This window comes from Cygnus olor, chromosome 16 (assembly GCF_009769625.2).
Source record: "Cygnus olor isolate bCygOlo1 chromosome 16, bCygOlo1.pri.v2, whole genome shotgun sequence".
Taxonomy (NCBI): Eukaryota; Metazoa; Chordata; class Aves; order Anseriformes; family Anatidae; genus Cygnus; species Cygnus olor.
Genome location: NC_049184.1, coordinates 14174391 through 14194919, shown reverse-complemented (window position 1 = coordinate 14194919; position 20529 = coordinate 14174391). Strand labels below are relative to the sequence as shown.

The 20529-nt window shown below is 48.5% G+C and overlaps 1 protein-coding gene across 2 annotated transcripts; it reads left to right on the top strand.

Moving 5' to 3' along the window:
- Positions 1-6323: 6323 nt before the first annotated feature.
- On the top strand, positions 6324-19811 carry LOC121079158. 2 transcript variants are annotated; one of them, XM_040576039.1, is made up of 2 exons: positions 6324-6344; positions 16880-19811. In XM_040576039.1, the coding sequence occupies exon 2, from the start codon at positions 18506-18508 to the stop codon at positions 19427-19429; it is 924 nt and encodes a 307-aa protein (XP_040431973.1). In that variant the 5' UTR covers positions 6324-6344; positions 16880-18505; the 3' UTR covers positions 19430-19811. The 2 variants fall into 2 exon arrangements, with proteins under 2 accessions (XP_040431973.1, XP_040431974.1); XM_040576040.1 differs by lacking the exon at positions 6324-6344 and adding an exon at positions 9302-9315.
- The last annotated feature ends 718 nt before the right edge of the window (positions 19812-20529 follow it).

Here is a 20529-nt window from a genome sequence, read left to right as displayed (position 1 = left end):
CAGATTGAAGCCCTGTCACTCAATATTCAAGCCATCTGCTTCCTAGAGCTGATAACGAAGGGCAGGCTCTCTAGCTCCAGCCTACAGTTCTGCTGGTTGGCATTTGCTCGCTAATCAGAGCTGCTTTGCTTAGGAAAATATGTGTAGCCACATGCAAGGCTGGCCATGATGTGCTTTGCTCTGGCTGCCTGGGTCCCATGCCTGCATTTTTGTATGTGTGTGTGTTGTTGCAAACGTGTGCCAAGCTGCTGGCCAGCTGCAAGCAGCTGTGAAACCTGCACTGCAAACCTTCAGGCAATTTTCCCCAGGTCCTTCCCTTCCCTAACCCTGAAGGTTTAGGTGTTTGCTCCTCTGCCACGTGAGATGTTCCCTGTGCCAGGAAGGCAGGAGGAACAGTGGGGTGAGGTGAGAAAAAGAAACTGAAGATGTTTGTGTGGATGGTTTTGTTTTAAATCCCATCTTATGTCTCCTCTTTTCCTCTGAGGCCCTGTACAGTCTGTAAGGAAACGAGGGCAGCTACTTCCCAACATCTCTCTGGGTGGTGATGCCTGCAGGCTCGAGCCCCGGGCTGTGCAATGCTCCATCCCCAGCTTTCCCACCCCAAACTGCCCAGGAAATTTGGATCCCCAAAATCTGCAGAGGGAGGAAGCACAGAGCTTGTTTGGGATTACAGAGTCAGAGGAGCTTTGGAGCAGTGCAACCCTTTAAGGACACTGAAGCACCGTGCTTCTAGAAGCCAGGAGATATTTCAGTCTCATCAAGCTGGTTCAAGAACGTTATTTGTTGGCGATGACAGCTTTGTTTTACACGGGGGAGCATTATTGAATGCATCTGACAAATTCAGGCAGGAGAGCCCTCCGAGGCATTACACCCAGGAAGAAGGGCTGATGGGGCTTTTTTCCTCTTGTGCTGTTCCTAATCCCACCAAGACCTGGGAAAGACAGACAACAAAACATTGGCTGTATACAGTGAAGTGACATGATTAGAGCAAGCTGGAAGTGGTACCTCCTCGTGTGTCGATATTTGACTCAAGGTACTGCAGGGGCGGCATCGATCGCGCGGCGTTTCGGCTGTGATGCATTGGCACTTCAAAGCGCCAGGCTCCCTCCATAGCTCAGGCTCCAAGCAGATGCTGGCAGGTGGTTATAAATCCATGCTGAGATGGGAAAAACAATCTTTGGGGACAGCTTCAAAGCTGACGCTGAGAATGTCGCAAATGTTACGAAATAATTCAAAGTCTGCCAAAGTGGAGCTGTGCTTTCAGACCAAGTTAAGGAACACGTGGGCTAAGTTTGTGAGACTCTCTAGTACTTCTTGTGGATCGTGGATTCACATTTAATCTTTACATAGCTGCACTTTCCTTTAGTTTTCAGTAAAAAAGAAGAGCAACAGACTTTAAGAAACTTGACAGAAACAAGCGTTTCACCGTACATTTAATCTATAGGCGTGGGAGTCCTTGGACGACCACATTGAGTGAATTAGATGGAGCTTTTGACCTAACAAAAATGGGCAGAAAGATCTAATGAGGGATTCCTGGAGCAGATCCTGTTCCTCTCCTTGCACAGGGAAGGAGCCAGGGCCTGGAGGTGGCCGCAGGGACACTGCAGCCTGTTTGTTCCTGCCCTGCTCCATGGCCTCATGGTTTGTTCTTCTTGGCTGGCAGCTTTCTGTCCTCCCGGGCAGGAGGGGGATGCTCCTGCAGGAATGCTGTGCCCATGCAGGATCGCAGGAGACAGAGCCAGTCACGGGTAGAAAGGAGCAGAGCATGTTTGCAGTTTTGGAGAAGTAATTATTCTTTAAAAATAAATGCACATGTAGGATCCTGGTTCTTGCAGAACCTCAAACCCCTGTTTGCACGATCATAGTCTCAGGATAGTTTTGGATGAGGTTTCTGAACCAGGATGAGTTTGTCACAGGGAAATAGTCCTCAGCAGGGTGAGCTAAGTGGTTTAAGCAACTCAGAGGGGCAAAATATTCCTGGTCCTGGGGAAGAGGGAAAAAAAAAAAAAAAAAAAAAGAAGCTGCTTTTAACCTACTGTTGCTTTCAGGATCCTCTTCTGAGACATTTACCTTCCAAAAAAAGAAACCGGTTTGTCTAAGTTCGTTTTGCAGCTTGTTTTCAGTACGTGAATGTTTTCATGATAGGCAGAGGTAGTTCAGCAACAGTTCATGTCAAACTGTTCTTTTCCTTAGAAAGGAAATAAAGAAGTGAGAAACCCTTGCTAAGGTACAAGCCAACTTCAACTTGTTGTTCTGAGACTTTTGGAAAATGTTCTATCAATTATAATAAATATTTTAAGCAGAATTTTCTCCATTTTTTAAAGTATTTTCAAATTAAGAAAAAATCTTTTTAAAGAACAGCAGCAGTTTTGAATGGGGAGAAAACAGCAGTCAGTATACTCCCTGCTTCCTATGCTGCCTTCAGTGAGGAGGGGAAGTGATGACGCGCCAGTAACACCTTTCTTCTTGCTACTTGGAAAATTGCATTTTGCCAGACGTGCCACAGTGTGCATTGCATTGCAATGAGGGGGGCAGGCAGCTAGCCAGCTCTGCAGCTGGCTCAATAGCAACACGCAATAAATCTAATAGTAGTAAAGGGATCAACATTTTCCACCTGTGCTTCATACTTATTTATTTTTGTGTTCATTTTATTAGGGAAACTAATTATTTGATTATACAAAGTTTTGTAGAGATAGCTTTCTTTGGAGAATTTGAGAATTTTATTAGAAATTTAGGGTTTATTTCTCTTGGCATGATCCCCCCTTCCTGCCATACTTGTACCAGTTCTCCCCAGTGCCTCACCACCAGCTCTTGTCAGGTAGAGGAGCTAGGATATCATGTGAATATATATGTATTTTTTTTCTTACTCCAGTGTAAATCTGGACATATCCTTTAGGAATAATGCCCTTCCTTCATGTACATGCATTGCTTCTCCCATTTCACATGCCTGTTTGCAGCACCACTAACAAGTGCTGAGATTTAGTTGAGGATTAGTTGAGTATTTCAGCCCAAGAGGCTGGAGCACGGCAGCCTTTGCGCTGTCTGTGGCTGGAGTTTTTTTGGTTAGAGCTCATCAGGAACTGCGGTCCTCCTCCTCGTTCTTTCTCTCTTGCTCATCATGAAAAAGAGCAGTGTGTTCATTTCTAATGTTAATCTGTGGATACAAACCCCCGCCCGTCTCAGCACAGGGAGCTGCAATCAACGTTGTGGGTAATGAAGACGTCTCGCCAAAAGGAAGAAGTGTCAGCTGCTTGAACTGCCTGACTCGGGCAGGGAGGAGAAACCAAAGGCAGTCATTAAAAGGAAAAGGAACCTCATCTTGGCACGGCTAACCCAGGGATGGCTGACCCACCCCTTGTGTCCAGCTGAGCCTGGGGGCATGCAGAGGGGCTGCTGAGCTGAGGGATTGCAAGGCGTGAGCTATGGCCAGCTCGATTCAGATGAGAGAACCCATGGACCCTGCTTCCATGGGTGCTCTGATCCACCTGAAAAGAATGCCTCCTGAGCATATGGCCTCGGTGAGAGCCCACAGCTGGGTGATGCCAGAGAGCCAGGACCTGGACCAGGGCCTGGCAGCCAGCAACAGAAGTGGTTCGCAGAAGCCAAAAATAGTTTGCAGAAGCTAAAAATAAATGTAGCTTGTATTTTCCGGTTCAGTTCCTCCTTTGTTCGGAAGATGTCAGGAGTATGTTAACATCACTTGGGCACCCAGACACAAATACAGCGCTTTGTTATTAATAATAGACTGGCAGACAGACTTGAACAATCCTCAGGTGTCTTTTTACCAACCCCAGACTGCTAGTCTGTACATGATACTGCTAAGCCCTTCAGGTAAAGGAACATGAACGAGTTGGGTTTTAAATTTGAGTTTCTTTCCATATTCGGCCTGCTGGAAGAACATCACCTCTGGGACTGCTGCTGGGCGAATAGCACCTGGGATCAGCGGAGGCAACAGGGGATGCTGAGGGATGGGGCAGGTCCCTGGGAAGGTGAGGGGCTGCTGCCTGAGTGCTCTGGTCTCACGTAGGTGGGAAATTGGCTTCTGTGCTCACCGTGACACCAAGTTCATTCCTCCACATGTCCCCTCTTTTCTGTCCTTGCTCAACATGCACTCGGCAGCCCCACAGGAGCAGCGCAGACCTTGGAGAGGACCCGGACCACGCTGAGCAGTGCATCTCCAGCAGAACCCCTCCGTGCTCCAGCTGTGAGCCCCCCACCTCCCGACCGTACCCACCTGCACCAAAAGACATTCCAAGAGGCGTCTTTCTTGGGTGAATCACCCCCGTTAGCATTGCCTTTTTTAACCACCTCGGTCCTCCAGCCAGAGACGGCACCCGCCTAATTTTAGCCCCGTGAGTCACAGCACAGCTTCTGAGAGGGAAATATTTATCGTCTTGGAGTGCTGTAAGCGCCTGCTCCACACACCCCAAGCACCAGCACGTCTGCTTCTGCTCCAGTTTCGCTGGTGGTGTCAGTGTAAACACACGGACAGCTTTGGACTTGTGAGGAAAGGTTTTTAGCAGCATGCATGGCCACGGCCAGCGGCTGCTAATTAAAGCGCAGAGAAGGACCGGCTGCTAATGGAGTGCCAAGAGAAACACTTCTGTAGCAGGTTTTTCCCTTTTTCTTTCTAAATACAGAAAAAGATAAGAGTGGGGTTCTTGAACCTCTTCATTTTAAGCTTGTGTTATTTGCTTAAAAGCCTGTCAAAATCAAGGGGAACAAATAATAATTTTTATGTTCAGCTATATGATTTTTCCCTTTAAATTGAAGCATTGTTTTAAATGGTTTCAACCATCAAAGCTTATCTAGCAGAGATTTAAATTCAAAACAAGTTTAAGAAAGATAAAGAACTATTTAGCTTGTTTACATTTCAGTTGTCTTTGTGAGAGTCAGCGTGAATGAATGGGAATGATACATTTGGGTATCAGTGGTGGTAGAGAACAGAAGAGAAGAATTTGAGACTAAAAATCAACAAGTGTTTGCATAGGTCTGATATTTTGTTTGGTAAGAATCCCCGATTCAAAATACTAAAGGAGGCCAAGACATTACAAAAATAATGAAAAAGAGGAGTCCTGCACAAACCTAATCTTGTAGGTACCTTCTGTATGAGTAGGCACCTAAAGGTCACAAGCAAGGGTCGCTGTGCAAGACTGAATGAAAAAGCTCATTTGGGATTTCAATTTGCAACAGTGGCTGGATTTCTTCTCAGTTAGAAGAAAGCATTTTACACAGCAATGAACCTTGCTCTTTCCTCGGGTTTCCAAAATGAATTCATGAGTCTTCAATAAGGAAAACAGTGTGAGTCACTAAGATATAATATTTGCTGATGAGTCTCCATCGTGGACTGAGCGAACAGGGAGATGATAAGGCTCAGTCTTAGTGCTCCTCCTGCCCGCTGCTTGAGGAGGTAGCAACAAGGACCTTGGAAAAAGCCTCTTAAATCTGATTCACGACCAACAGGTTGATAAGATCTGCTACAGGTTGTTTTGTGCTGGTTGCTGAAATGCCATTTCCTCGGCCCCAGAGGAGGAATTTGCTCCGTGGGGAGCTGCGTTGTCAACCCAGCAGCATTGCGAGGTTTCTCCCAAAAGCTCCCTGAGGAGGTTTTACAGCTTGTCCCTAGGGATTTCCAACCGTAGGGGAAGTTCCCCATGTCATTCTAGCCAGAAGCAGCATGATGCTCATATTTCTATTTGAATTTCCTTGTGGCTGTGCGGTCAAGGAATTCTTTTGGGAACACACCACAGCTCCTGTCCCCAAACACCCCTGGGTGGGATCTGGGGAGGGAGCTGGGAGCAGCTGCAGAAACCCAGTTATGAGACTTTCCGCATTTGTGCAGTTTATAACTAAGTTTATAACTAAGATGCAACATCCGCATACATTCAGATGTCGAGATGCACAGGACTGGCTGCAATATTTACAGCGTAAGCAAAATATGCAACAGTACTGATGTTTATGCAAGTACGGTAACAAAGATAAGCAGGATACAACTCGCAGTGAGCAATATCGCCAACATGTATTTATGCTGCAGTGAAACCCCAGTGAACATCTCCTGCCACTCTAAAGTGAAAGCTTTAAATGGGGCAGAGGAGATAATTCCCTGCAGATTGTTCTGCTTTATCACAAGGAAGCTGAACAGGAGGATTGTGCTCAGCCACAGCAGCTTGCAATGAGCCGGGGAATCTGCAGCATAGAGCTGGGGAAAGAAAATAAGCCTGGTTCAGTTGCAGGTGATTAATGAATTAACACCCCTCGCCCTCCTCCTCCCCAGCCTACAAATAGCAAAGGCCAGGGAAGGAGTAAAGCTGCTTCTGGAAGGGCTGGAGGGGGTGAAGGTAAAGGTAATTATTTAGCAAATTTTTTGGCTAGGCCTTGTTTAAGTGAGTAAAAGCTGGGTTCTGAAGGAATAGAGTTTTTTTTTGTTGTTGTTGTTATTTTTCTATTTAGAAGTATTTAAACCATCAATAAGCTCTCAAAAAGCCTGGGAGAGCAGGGAAGGTGCAGCCTTTTGCTCTTCTATGTGGTGGCAGGGTGTTATTGTGCAATCAGGTAACGTTTTAAAGGGTTACTTGGTGTTAAAAGCCCAGAATCTGTGGGTTGTCTTTTTTGCTGGGTGAAGAAATGCTTTCTGAGCTGCAGCCCTGGACTAATATAGACAAAGCCATGTGCTTGCATCTCAAGTTGGGTTGGGAAAGTTTACCTCTTCTTGCCTTATCCATTCTCCTACATAAAGAAAGCTCAATGGAGCCCATTCATCCTGGTGGAAAGAAGTGTGAGAGTGCCCCCTTTTCTTTAGGGTTTCTCTGGAATTCAGCGTCTGATCAGCTAACCAAAGTGCTCTTGAAGTGAGCAGGGATTTGGGTCTCTGTGGCCTGTTTGCACAACACTTGTTACAGGGCAGTGCGTTCAAATATGCTCTTGGCTTTGGTTCTGTTGATGCTGGCTAATGCTTGGTATCTTCCCGGGGCTGTCTAGATGCAAGGGAAGTAAGCTGGAAAAGCTTTTTACACAGAAGTTCATAGAAAATTATTCACTATATTTTTTTTTTTCCAGTATAAAAGTCTTTGATTCCTAAACTTTAATTTGATGGATGTGTGCATTGTTCCAGCAGTGAAAATGCTTAATTCTCTTAAATTCTCTCATTTCTCTAAACAATCCTCCTGTGTTTCATGCATTTTCTAAAAGCCTCCACTTCAGCAGCCTTTCCAAACAGCTCAGTGAATGTGTCAGAACTCCTTACAAGCTGTAAAGCAGGTGATGGAGATTACAAGGACAATTTCACCCATCACTGAAACATGCTTGGCTTGGGGATGGAAAGCAGCATCCCTCCAGCTGTGCACCGCCAGGGCACCTTCAGCTGCATGGGATGCAGAGCATTAATACAAATACAATTTGGGGGCTGAGAGAGATGCAAGCAAGATAGGAGGGGAGGCAAGTAAGTGGACTGGAAGCTGGCCAGGAGCCTGGGTACCAAAGTTACATGGAGCCCGTAGGGAAGCAGGGCAACCCCATTTACTTGCTACGGAAACCAGCAGCTGGATTTTGGGGATGAACAGGGCAGCTACACCCGAAAATGCGGCACCAGGTGATGTGTGGCCAGCCAGGAAGCCCAGAGAAACAGTTCCAAGGCTCCTTGCATTCAGACAGCAGATTTTCAGCTCCCTCTGAGCTGAGCAGGGACCTGGAGGACCATCCTGCACAGGAGAAACTAATTAATCCACCAGGCTGAAATCCCTGTTGTAAAACACTTCTCCACCTGGGCATATTTCTTGCAGAGTCTTTGAGCAGCCTGAGGATGATGGAAACTGGGGAGCAAAATGAGGGGGTGGGGAAAAGAACAGAGTTTTCGTGGTAAAAATCAATGCAGATGCTGCATAGGAGTCAAGAGAGATAAAACAAGCAAACATTAGGTGCCAGGGGAGGGAAGGGAGAAGTGAGCATTTTTCTAATCCCTGAATTTGACAGCTAGTTTATATGAAATAAGCTCCGAAGGCTCCAGCCTTCCCCAAGGTATTTTCTTTCTAAATAGATCTATAGATACACTAATTAGCCAAAGGAGAAGTACAGGAGTTAATCCCTAATCATGTAAATGTGTTGTTTCAATTAATTAATGCACGTGGCACTTGTGCTCTAGTGATAGGCACCCTAAGGAAAGGCAGACATGAATGAGAATAATCATATTTAACAGTCTGCTCCCATTTATTCCTCCAAACATGAACGATGTCAGACCTTCCCATAATCTTTCTCCATAATTCATTGTTGTTCGGCAGTGCCGGGTTGTAAATTAGCCGGAATCACAGGCTGGAAATGATAGTTTTGCAAAACAACAACAAGAAGTGTTTACTTGATGGATTGGCGAAGGGACACAAACAAGGGAGAAGGGAAGCACTGGATCTGTGTTGGCTCTCACCCCTTGCCTGGGGGTCTCTCTCCCCTGGGATGGGGACCAGCACCCTGAGGTTGGGTGCAGGCAGGGGCTGGGTGCCTGCTCTTTGGGTGCTGTGCAGGGAGATGGCTTGAGCAAGCAGGGAGACTGGGAAGAGGAAAACAAGTCACCGAAGTGTAATTGCAGCCGTTAAAAAACTCTTCCCTTAATAAGGGCATCACTGACCTCCTAAACAGCTGCCTAAGCTGTGTTTGCAGCCTCATGCAAGCATGGTAAAAGAAAGATTCAATTTCTTCCCCCCCCCCCCCTTTTTTTTTTTTTAACTAAATGCTAACGTTTTAGCTCAGACAGTCGCTGCGAAGGATAATAAACAGGCACTGTTTACATAAACCTGAGGGGACTGCAATGTCCTTTCCATGCCATTTCTCAGAACTGGAAGCACCAGAGCACAATTAAAAGCTACTTTGTTAAGGAAAAGCACAAGAGGGGCTTGGACCCAAGCAGGAGAGGCTGCTCATGGTGTGGGGAGAGGTGCGTGGATGAGCCCTGCCCCGTGGAAAGGGGCTCGTGGGCAACTTCTGCATCCTCAGCTCAAGCTGTGTTTCCTATCAGCAAGATAAAAATACCTACAAATGGTACAATGGAGCATCTGTGCAGCAAGTAATTACCTCTTGGACCGGGCTAAGGCTGCTTTTATTAAAAGGCAGTGCGCTGCCAGGTTTGTCTGAGGACTCTTTGGAGGGCTGGGATGTTTGCAGAGATGTTCCTGCATGTTTTCTGAGACCAGCAGCAAACATGCCTTTATTGCTGCCTGTCTCGTTGGGCTTCAGAGCCCCAAGGTGGGGGGTGATGCTCACGATGGAGGATGCACGTGTGGCACCGAGGTACAGGAGCAAAGCCCTTGAGGTGATGCCTGAGGAGCTGAGGTTTGTGGGCTTCTGAGGTACACTTGGTTTTTGGCTGCAGCCTTGGCATTGCACTGCCAGAAAGATAATAAATATATCTGTTAAATACCATTTTTGGGAAACTTTGGAAATACACTGCTGGGGTGTTATCCTGGCTGGGAGCAAGCACACTTGGAGCTCTTTGGCCCTGTGAACCACATCCCTCTATCATAAATCACAATTGGATTTTTGAACCTCTTTTCCCTATTTTTCCCAGGGCACTTGCACTGTGTTTTCCCCCAGGGCCGTCTCCTTCTCTTAGAAAGCAACTAAACCAATCTCTTCACAAGTCGACCAGGGTTTCTCGGCATTTCTGCGACTGATGAAGAGGAAGGGTTGGCAAATCAAGCCAAGCACCACAGAAAGCTCTGCTGTCCCGGGAGCTCTGCCCGCAGCATCGTGGTGCAAATCCCTGCAGCCCACATTGGCTCGGCCGCTGTGGCCACCTCGCTACCGACACTGCAGCGATGCTCGCTGCAATTAGAAGTTGATTTTCTCTATTCAACAGGAAAAAAAAATAATAATCTGAGTTTTTCTTCCCTCTGGTTGCTACGGTAACTATTTTGTCAGGCTGTTGGTTTGGGTGTTTGAATGAGGGAAGGTTTAATTTTGCTTCAGCAAATTAGCCCATTCCTTTGAGTGCGATTTCCTCCAGTGGAAAATTCCTGCTGCAGCTTCCCATCGCTTCAGAGAGCATCCGTTCGAAAGATTGCATCTCTCTGGTTTCCACTCGAAGCGTGAAATGTTTCCTTTGTCTCTTTACTTGATGGGCTGCAAAGCATTTTTTTTTTTTCTTCTGAAGACTTCTCTCCAGGCTTGTACCCTGATGCTTATTTAAAACCACAGTCACTTCTGAAGTGAGTCTTAAAGATTTAAAAAAAAAAAAAAAAGACAGCACATGCTGAAAGTGAGTGGATTGCATGGAGGCCTGCTCTGAAGTCTGAGGATATCAGTGCAAAATGATGTCTGCAGGAATTTGCTGCTTCACCCAAACCAAACTTGCCTCTGCTCAGCACCAGGTGATGGTTAACCTCGCTGGCAGCATAGGACTGCAAAGGGTTTCTAAGTGCAATTATTTTGCTATATCAGCTCTTCCTAAACTGATCAAGAACTATGTCGAAGTAGTAGTTTTCTTTCTTTCCTTATTTTTCTCTTGCTTGTGGGTCCTCTTTTCAGACTCTTCTTGGAATTTAATTGTTCCGAAGCTCAGAAACAGTGTTAGTCTCCTGCTGAAGTGAGTTCACAGCCGGTTCATGTCCATTTGTTTAACTGGGCTGTAGTGGGGCAGCCCCACTCCAGAGAGAAAGAAATCGCCTGTTTCTGAACAGCTCAGGAAAGAATCTGAAAACCCAATGTTAAAAAACATCGATGTGAAAACCTGGCAAAATCCCCCCTTCAGTTCTGGAAGTGTGTTTATGCTTTATCCCAACCATTCTTGCTCACTTAAGTGTTTGCATTTTCTTTCCCAGTTTAAATCTCCCTCGAGTTTTTGCTGAGGTTTCCCGCTCTAAGACAAAAACCCAGTCCTCCTGCCCTTCTCCCCTCTCTCCCCCCAGTTGCAGAGCCCCAGCATCGCTTGGTGCAGCTGATGAGCGAGAGCGCCCTGCCACCTTGTGGGGTGCCACCGACACGTCCCGGCCTTACTGCTGCGGAGAAATCCTACAGAAAGTTCCAAAAATAAAAAAATAAAGTATAAAAAAATGTGAGCGAATAGAAATCATCGCTAAAAGTCCTTACACGGCCGCTCTAGGATGATGCGGAATATGCCCGATGCTGAAAAGCTGCAATTTTAGTGCAACTTTTGGGGAGAAATATGTTCTTAATGCCTGCAGTGCTCTTCCTTGATGGTTTTTTAGTATGTGCAGGTCTATGGGGATGTGAGAGGGATCGGTGCTTGATGTCTTGGGGTGCTCGCTGTTTTTGGGAGGCAGCTGTTGGTACGGGGGGTACCTGTGTGCTGGCCTGGGGCTCACGCTGCCCGTGGGCAGGTCTGGCAGCTCCCCGCCTCTGTCTCCCACTGCTCCTGCTCCAACGGCAGAGGCAAAAATCAGCGAGAGGTCCTGCTGTGAAACGGGATGAGGATGGCAGCGGGTGCCGCTGTGTCCCAGTGTGATCCTGCCCTGGGAATGCTGAAACACAAGTGGGAGAAGATGGGGGACGTGGTCCTGTGCGTAAATCTGGATGTAAGGATGGAAAGAGAGAGAGGATGGGGAGTCCCATGCTTGGGTCTTTCACTGGGGGGAAAGGAAAGGGTGGGGAAGGATGCTCACATGAGCAGCAGGTGGCTGCTGGGGGGGAGGGCTGGAAGCCAGGTTTTACCCCCTCCTGCAGCATGGCAGGGGCTGCTTTCAACGAGTGAGGTTTTGGTGGTGGGCTCTGCCACCGTGTGGCCCCGGGGCTGCCACAGAGGAGCTCCTGCTGCAGCACCGCCTGCGAGCACCAATTAGCATTAATGCTCGGATTGTCTTTCTGAGCCTTGAAAAGACAACTAAAGGGGAATGAACTAGTAGGGCTGCTGAGATCCACTAATTGGCACTTCCTTCCCTCGCCCATATGCTCGCTTCCAGAGCGACAGCGCTTTGAACACCGATATAGTTGAATTGTCAAGTGGCAGGAGCTACGTGGCCGTGCACGGCTCAGCCCTTTGGTTGGTGATTTGCTGTGTTTCCTTGCACCGCTGTGCTTCTGGCTCCAGGCTGCACAGATGTGGTGGGCTCTCCATCGCTGCTCAGCCCAAGCATCAGTGCTGTGGTCCTGTGAAGGACAGATGGATGCCCAGCCACCAGGAGGAGCTGGGACAGGCATGCATGGCATGCAGTGTTGGTGCGAGGAAGTTTTATTTCGAGGTTCAGGTCACCTTTGCGCATTCTGATCCTGTGCTTAATCACTGGGTCTGCTCTTCCCTTTGAAACTCTGATGTCTCCTGCTGCTGGAAGAGTGGGGGACCCTGGCCAGGGGGTGGAGGTGCAGAGCAGGGATGGCTGGTAGCTCAGCGTGGTTTGCCTTCTGACTTTGCGTACGAATGCTTTTCTCCCAAGTTGTTTTACTCTAAATGTCTGCTCAAACAGTTGTATTTAAGGTGTGTGTCTCTGAGAACATTAAAGATAGTTTTGCCTCATAAATGTCACATTCAGGAAAGCAGGAGAGTTCTTCCTTGAAGCCACGCCTAGCCTTGTAAACAAATTCTTAAAATCACACGTGCACCACCTAAATCAGGGCCTGAAAGACTTTAATTTTCAGTGAGTGTGCAGAATGTGTCCCTTGGCAGGCTGATGGAGAGGGGTGAGCTGGAGCTCCCTGTGTGCGTACCACTGTCACAGGGGCATCATCAGAAATGTCAAATTCCAGCAACCCCCGTGCGGTCCCTCAGGCCCTGAAGATTTCTTTATCCAACACGGATTCTTTTTTTTTTTTTTTGAGGATCTGTCATGGAGATTTATGAATCTGATCTATTGGGCAGCAGCCAAGTACTCTGTGGTAATTATTCTGAGATAAAACTTTATATTAGCTGCAGCCTGTCTGCTCTGGGAGTGACAGAGCTATTCTCCCATTTCTTCAAGTTTGCCACCTGGGAAGCTTTTTTCAGCAATAAATAGTCATGAGCTGCTATTCTGGATGCATGTGGTTGGTTTCAGAGCTGTGTGACAGGTTAAAAACAAATAAAAATAACCTTTCGTCTCAAAGAACGTTTCTGATCTCTGCTACCTTGCACGCCTACGGGACTTGCTGGAGAATAAACTCCTACAGGCTTGATTTTCCTTAAAAGAATACAGCTGCTAGCTTGGGAAGAAAGAAAGCTGCTCTGATTTTTTTGTTTAGGTGGTTGCTATTGTTTGCTCCTTTGGAAAGGGATGAGTCACCACCTGAAATCGCTGTGTTCTCAGAAAATGTTCCAATTGACTAAAAAGTCAACAAAATTAATTTCCAACCAACTACAGACAATTTGTGGTATCAAATCTAATTTCTGACAGCACAGAAGAAAATAACATTTTTTTCCCTCCCGTCTAACCAGAAAATTCCTTGTAATTCATGAAGGAAATAAAGCAAACAAGAGAGCTTGAGCTAACACCACCAAACTGTAGGATAAGCTGCAGGATTATCCTCTAGGTATTGATCTCGAGAAAAAGAGGAGCAGCTGCAGAATCCTCCCAGGGCAAAATAATTGTGTCTGAAAGCTTGTTTGCCAACTGATCTGTATCCAGAGCAAAGGAATTATTTTGCCCTTTTGGGGGGGGGGAAATGTCAAACATGATAATTTAGCTTGCAGCACTTTGCGATGCTGGGAAAGCCTTGCAGCACGCTGAGCTCTGCCTACCTGTGCGTGGGTGAAAGATAACTGGTTTCACCCCGAAACAAAGTGTTTTTATAGCCCTTGGAAAAGCCACGCTGTCCTGTTCCTTGCTTAGCTTTTTCTTGGAGGGAAATGGGTTTGCTCAGCAGGATCTTTCTGGCACTGGTGGGTATGGCAGTGTGCACCCCTCTGCTCTCCCCTTGTGCTGGTGCAGAGGGGAAGGCGTCCTGTCCCCATGGAGGGGACAGCAGCGTGGTGCTGGGCTGGCAGCCTGGAGGATGCTCAGGGGTCTGGTTCTGGGCTCGGAGGAGCTGGGGCAGAGCACGGGTGGGTGATGCTGGGTGATGTTGTGCTGAGTTTTGGGCTGGAGCTGGGAACCTGGTGCTTTACGTTGCGGAATCAAAGCGAGGAGATGAGGAGGGGGGCTGCGAGCGGGGGCGGCCGAGGAAGGCCGTGCATCTGGGGGAGATGTTGTGTGCTCCCTTTGTGCCTTCCAACAAACCTGGCTCTGTTACGGCCCCGGGGCTGGAGGAAGACGGGGCAGGAAGGAATATTGCCTGTCCTCGATGTGTGAGTGCCACAAAGCCTGCATTGAGGGAGGGGGTGGACTGAGATGGTCCTTTCTGTCCTTGGAAACCTTCCTGAGCAAGTCCGAGGTGCTTTGGAGCTGTCTTTGCTTGCTGAGAGATTCATTTATGGAGCCTGACCTCATTTCCCCCAGCACACACCAGTGTGTGTTCTCTCCGCTTTATTAATCTGAAGGCGTTATCGCTCACATTTGTTTGAACAAGTTCCCCACAGATCTCCCCCAGGCGGGTCTGTGCTACTCTCCTTCCTCGTGTGCTCCAAAAATAAACCAGCTCAAAATTAACTTTGTAGTCGGTCGTTACCGTTCTCCCCAGATGTCCCTCGGACCCTCTCTGAGCACCATGCCTCCAGCCCCGTGGCACTAATCCTGTTGCCTGCAGCTGGGCTTGTTGCAGTTCTTACCCAGGAGTAAAAGCTACAAGCCCTTAGGGGAGGGTGAATGTGCAACTTAACCATGCAGAGGAAGCCAAGGACGGACAAAACAGAGTTTCCTGAGAGCAAACCGTGAAGCAAACCATCTTCTATCTTCCCTTGCAGTGAAAGCTGTGTGCAGTGCCCGAGGAGGTGCAGACTCAGGAATTCTCCCATTGTCCACCAGAGGATTTGTGCGGGACACAGCAGAGCTCCCTTCCTCCAGGCTTGTGGGGAAATCTTCTGCTGGGGACGTGGGAGATCACGCTGGGGTGTTGGGTCCAGGCCAAGCTGAATGTCAGCGTGAGCTTTGCACCTGCAGGATGGAGCCTGGCACAGCTCAGGGGTCAGGCAGCAAGGAGCTGAGTTCTGGTGATAAGCGTGGGCATCAGTAAGGGAGAGAGAAAAACTGCTGCAAGGGCAGGGAGAAGACCCTTTGAAAGCTGATGCAATACAGAAATGGGAATAAAACATCACTGCAAGTGCAGTCAGGTATTTGGGAACCGTTTCGGAGACCATACGCGATGAAGTTATTCCCACCCTTTCTGCATCCCCTCGCATCAGTAGATGGCAGCAACTTCCCGGCTGCTGCCGGAGGAGCCTTTGCTCGGAAGAGCTGGAGCAGTTCTCCGCAGCTCTGCCTTTCTCTTGCCTGCTTCTCTCCCTTTTCTTCTCGGCCCAGCCTCCTGGCACGACCCGAACTGTAGGTGGCAGCAGGAAAAAGATTTTCCGATTTCTTTGTGAGTCCTGCTCTGGCTAGTATTTTTCTGCTAATGGCCTCTGTCTGGTGGAGCCCGTTGGCTCCGATGCTTCTGGTCGGTGCACAGCCCTGCCTCGGCTTCAGGCCAGCCCGCAGCCTGTGCCGAAACCCGCACAGGATTTTCCGTGCGTGCTCCAGCTCCGAGCGAGGAGGCTCTAAGCGTCCGCAGGGAGCGGAGGGGGGATGCTGCCACTGAACTTCCCATCGGAGCAGTTCCGAAGTTTGGTCCCAAGCTGATGCATCACGACCAGGAGAGAAGCGTGGCTGTTGCCTCCCGTGAAGGGAAACGGAGGAGTTGAAGCAGTGATCGGGCTGGCTGGGAGCTCGTGGCACCTCCATCCCTGAAGGATCCCAGAACTTGGCTGGGCAGGGCTCGGCCACCCTGCGTTAGCTTTGAGCTCGGCCCTGCTCAGACCAGGGCTTGGACCAGGGACCTCCAGAGTTTGCTGTGTTTGCCAGCCTGGTCTTTGACTCTCTGGTCTGCAAGTGCTAATTGTACCCCTCTGGGTCAATGTAATGAGGTTTTAGGTGCCTTTAGCCAATCACACAGTCTGTTAACACTTTGAGCAGGGATGGGTGAGCCTTCAGAAGCACTGTCCTGGCCCTTCGCCACCTTGCAAATAGCCATCAGGGTGTCCCAGGTGTGTTAGCAGAACCCTGGGGCCACGTGTGTCTCCCAGATCAAGCCACACTGAGGCTTTCTAAAGTGTTTTCTGAGGCTCTGTTTGGTGATTTGGTTTAAAGCTTCCCTCTTAGTTGATTTGTCAGTTGTTTAGTGAGCTGATGTCCTAAGGAACATGTCATTTTAAGTATATATTACTCAGTGGAGGAGGAAATTTTGATGTAATACCTGCTGGCTATGAAGAAAAATCAAGATTAAGGAAAATCATAGAAAAAGATTGCTCGAAATAAGAGCCACTAACTCCCAGAGTAACTCATGAGGACAGAATATTCAGGCTACTTCACGTGCCATAAATTGCATGGGGAATTCTTACGCTTTAACTCAGTAGCCTCCTGATTTAAAGCCGCTTCTCCCTCCAGCTTCCCATAATTACACTGGAGCTCTCAGCACATCCTGAGCCACCTGCAGCGCCTGTTCCCAGTAAAAGGGCCCCCAGATGCTGGGCACCTCTGGGCACGGGGCCCTGCAGCTCCAGGGCCGCTGTTGCAGGGCTGCTGCTCCCCGCTCTCGCCCCCTGCTTTCGCACCGCGGCTCCCTTTGTGGCGCCGGGAAGGGATCCAGAGCAGCTGTGCTGGGACCCGTCAATCTCAAACTGCAAAGTCATAAGGAGGGAAAATAATCATCGTAGTAATAATAATAATAAAGTCATCAACTTGTCTTAGCCTCCAACAGAAAAAAAAAAAAAAAAGGGGTTTGGTTGGAGGTTTGCATCAGTTATAATTTTCTCCAAGCTGATTTCTCCCTGCGATGCCACCGTACAGCCCGTAAGCGATACTCGAGCAAAATCTCCTCTGACATTCATCTCTGTTTACAGAGCTCATCCAAAAACAAGAGGCCTTTTCTTCACTTGATTCAGCATCACCACCGCTCGGTTGCCAAGGCACCAGCCTTTGATTCCTGCACTCTGGCTCTAACCACGGTGCCTGAGTGCTCCTGCCTGTGTCCCGGCGCTGCCCCGCAGCCGAGCCGTGTGGTGTCCCCATGGTGCAGAGCCATCTCCACCACCAAGCCGTGGTGGGCTCCTTCCAGGGCCCGAGACCAGGACCTGCCTTCCAGCTTGGTTTACCAAGGGCAAAAAAAGGAAAAGTGTAGGGCAAAATAATGTTTTGCAGCTGTGCATATGGGGCTGCTCAACCCGAATCTCTGCTGGTCTCCTTGCTGAACTGAAAGCAGTGGTCAAGAAGCCCCTGAAGCGATGGTGATGCCACCCTAGACCAGCTGGGAGCAAAGCCGAGGTTGTTGCTCGCTCTCCTGCCTGCTCACTGCCTCTCCCACAGCTCCACTGCCTTCACCAGCTGATGCACATCTGCCTCAGATACCCCAAAATGCCTCAAATAAAAGCAAAGTCATTTCTAGCTGCCAAAGCCACTGCCCCGAGTCAACCATCTTCCCTCCCGAGACGCCTGTCCATACATTGCTGCTAAAGCTTCCGACTTTTAATACCTCCAAATTCAAACTTTATCGGTGGAAAAAGATGTTTCTGCTTTTCGGTTTTACCATCGGAAAAGAAACACTTCCTAAACTGAGGGAAAGGAGTGGAGAGAAGTGAGCCGGGAAGGCAATGGGCAGTGCATCCTGATGCCTTTAAGTCACTAGATGAAGTTCATTTCTCCTTGTCTGAACAAGGCTGGACTCTTTGCATTTTCATGGTAAATTTGTTTACCGAGCCGTTGTTGAAATTCTGGGAGCAGAGAAAATGCATTTGCTCCATAACCTTTCCGGATCTGACAAGTCCTATAAAATCTATTAAAGCCTTTAATGAAATCCCCGCACAGAGCCAGCTCCCATGAATGAATGTGGAATCGGAATTTAAATTAAAATGTTGTTTTTGTAGTCTGTGGGCTTTAGCCTTGACAGAAATTAAAGGGACAGCTCATGTTTGGGAGTGTGCAGCCTTCTCCCTTTAGTTTTGAGCCTCCACGAGCCGCCTCTCTGTGCCGAGGGTGGGTGTTTGGATCTCCTCTCGCTCAGAGTGACTCAGCTGCAAGAACCAAACCCCGTACGCTGCGTAATTACAATTAGAAAAGACTGAGTTGGTTAAGAGGCAGAACTGGCCTTTAAATAGGATGTGGATCTCTCGTTAGCAAACACAGGGGTGCTGCGAGCACCCTGCCTCGTGCCTGTCCCTGCCGCCGGCCTGCGGGGACACTTGCAAGGCTGCAAGGAGCCTGGTGTAAATCCATGGGATGTGCTTGGCTTTGCACACCCACGGCTTTAATTTCCCTATGTAAATAAGGAGCTGCGCGTGCAGGGGGTGTGCAAGCAATTAGGTGTTTTGATCGTTTCTGCATAGAGCAAAGCGACAAATCCCCAGTGAAATGTGGGTGCCTGAGACTAAAACAAGGGCTGTCCTCTGCCTTGCACACCACTGCTGTGCCCCTGGGGGCCCCAACTCCTTGCAAATTTGCTGGACTTCCTGGTTTTGGCTTCCCGTGGACAGATGCCACTATCTGTCCCCACTGCCTCTTTGGGTGCCCGTGTATCTGGATGTGTGTTTTCCAACAAAAAAAGCGACAAAGTCTACATGTCTTTCCCTACACAGGTTTGCCTCTTTCTGGCACATTTTGGTTTTACTTATTTGCTCACAATTGCATCTTTCCTAAGCACCAAAGGGCCTTCCCTAGGCACCAAAGGGGTTTTCAGCTGCTTGTTCCCTTCCTTTTCATCACCTTGCTTCTGTTTGCCCTCGGGTTTCCTTGCAGAACTCACGCTGCAAAGCAAAGCTTTGGGGTCTGCCCCTTCATTTCCCAGTCTGGGCACACAGCGGGCTCGAGCAGTCCTTCTGGAGAGGGTTCGGGGACGCTGCCTTACTCCACGTTACCCCCATGAAATATTAAATTCCTGCCCAGCCCAAAGGAAAATAAAAGCCACCGATAGCAGGGAACGGGTGGCTGCTTCCAGCACTGCGTCCACCCCCCAAACCCACTGTGTTCGATATCAGGCTGCACGGGCTCAGCGCAGGATATTAACTATTATGAACTGTGCATTACAAGAAGGGCTGCAGATCACAAATAACTGCATAATAAACACATGTAAACAGCCGTTTGGTTCATGGCTGATAAACTTTCATAGTTCGTTTTATCTCCATGTATGCAGAGGAAGGAGGGCTGGGGAATCGGGACACTGCTGGCCAGCCGTGGACCAGTGCTCGCCCCTCTGCCCTGCCAGAGATTTGGGTGCGATCCTGACCCTTGCACCCATTTTTTCCATGCACCAGCTCCTCCTCTGCCTCCAAAGTGGGGCAGGAGACCGACGGCAAGGGATGCTTCTGGTACGCTTAATACTGCAGAAGCTTAATTTCTCCGCAAGCAATAGAGCAGCAGCTCCTCTCCCAAGGACGGCAAGCAACTGCTGCTTGAAATAAAATCTCTCTGGGGCAGAAGGAGATTGAGAACACCCATGGGCAAGGGGATTTTCCTCGGCTTCATCGGCAGCCCCACTCCTGCAGCAGGGCTGGGGTGGGAGGAGCAGCTCCAGATGGGAGCATCCTGGAAGGCAGGTGAAGGCACGAGGCTGTTCTCAGTGCAGGAAAGCAGGGAAACTCATTAACGTAACATGAAGGGAAACAGAAAATGCTTCAATTTGTTGGCAAAATGGCAGGAGGAGGGAAGGAAATGCTCTTTCCATGTCAACATGTTGCTGGAAGGATGACGAAAAGTTTGTTTTGTTTTGGTGGCTGTCGAGCCTCTGCGTTTTTCTCCTCTTTCCTTTTTCCTTTAGCTCAGGTTATTACAAAGCAATCCATGCTGCTCCTAAGAAAAATATCATTAAGTTTCATTTTGAAAATGTCAAAACAAAATGTTTTGGCATTTCTGAAGTGAAACATTTCATTAAAAATGCTGCATCTGAGTGTTTTGACATTTTTTAAATTCATTCTCCTCCTCCTCCCATTTTTTTTTCAACCTAAATTTGTTAATATTTTTAGTCCTTCTGAAACTTAATTTCCCAGCAAACATATTAGTAGCTAAAAAATAAATAAATTCCTGCCTTGTGTATTTTGAAAGCTGCGAGCAGTGGGAAACCCGGGCAGCTGGGGTTGCCACTGGTTTGCAACCCCCATTGTCATTTCCATGGTGCAAAGGTGTGTGTGACGTGTCGTGTCATAGCAAGAACTTTATTCAATTGCTATTCACTTAGAGTCATGTTTCCAAGAATTTCCCAAATGTGAAGGTGAAGCAGAGCAGGGCTGGGAGCAGGGAGACTTGTTGTTGGCGTCTCAAACCCCCCTGGCGTGCCCTGGGCACGGCGAGCTCCAGCAGCAGCGCGCTGCCGATGCTCGCAGGCTGCTCAGATCCTGGCCGGCTCAGACACGATCAAAAGCTGCCTTTGAAGGGTTGGTTGCTTTTTGTGCGGCCGAGGGAATAGCTCGCAGGGCACGTTGCTTGTGGCGGAGCGCGATAGTCGCCTACAAAGGCTCGAGGTGTTTGTCAAAGGGGCTGGGGAAGCCTCTGAAGCTGAGAGATG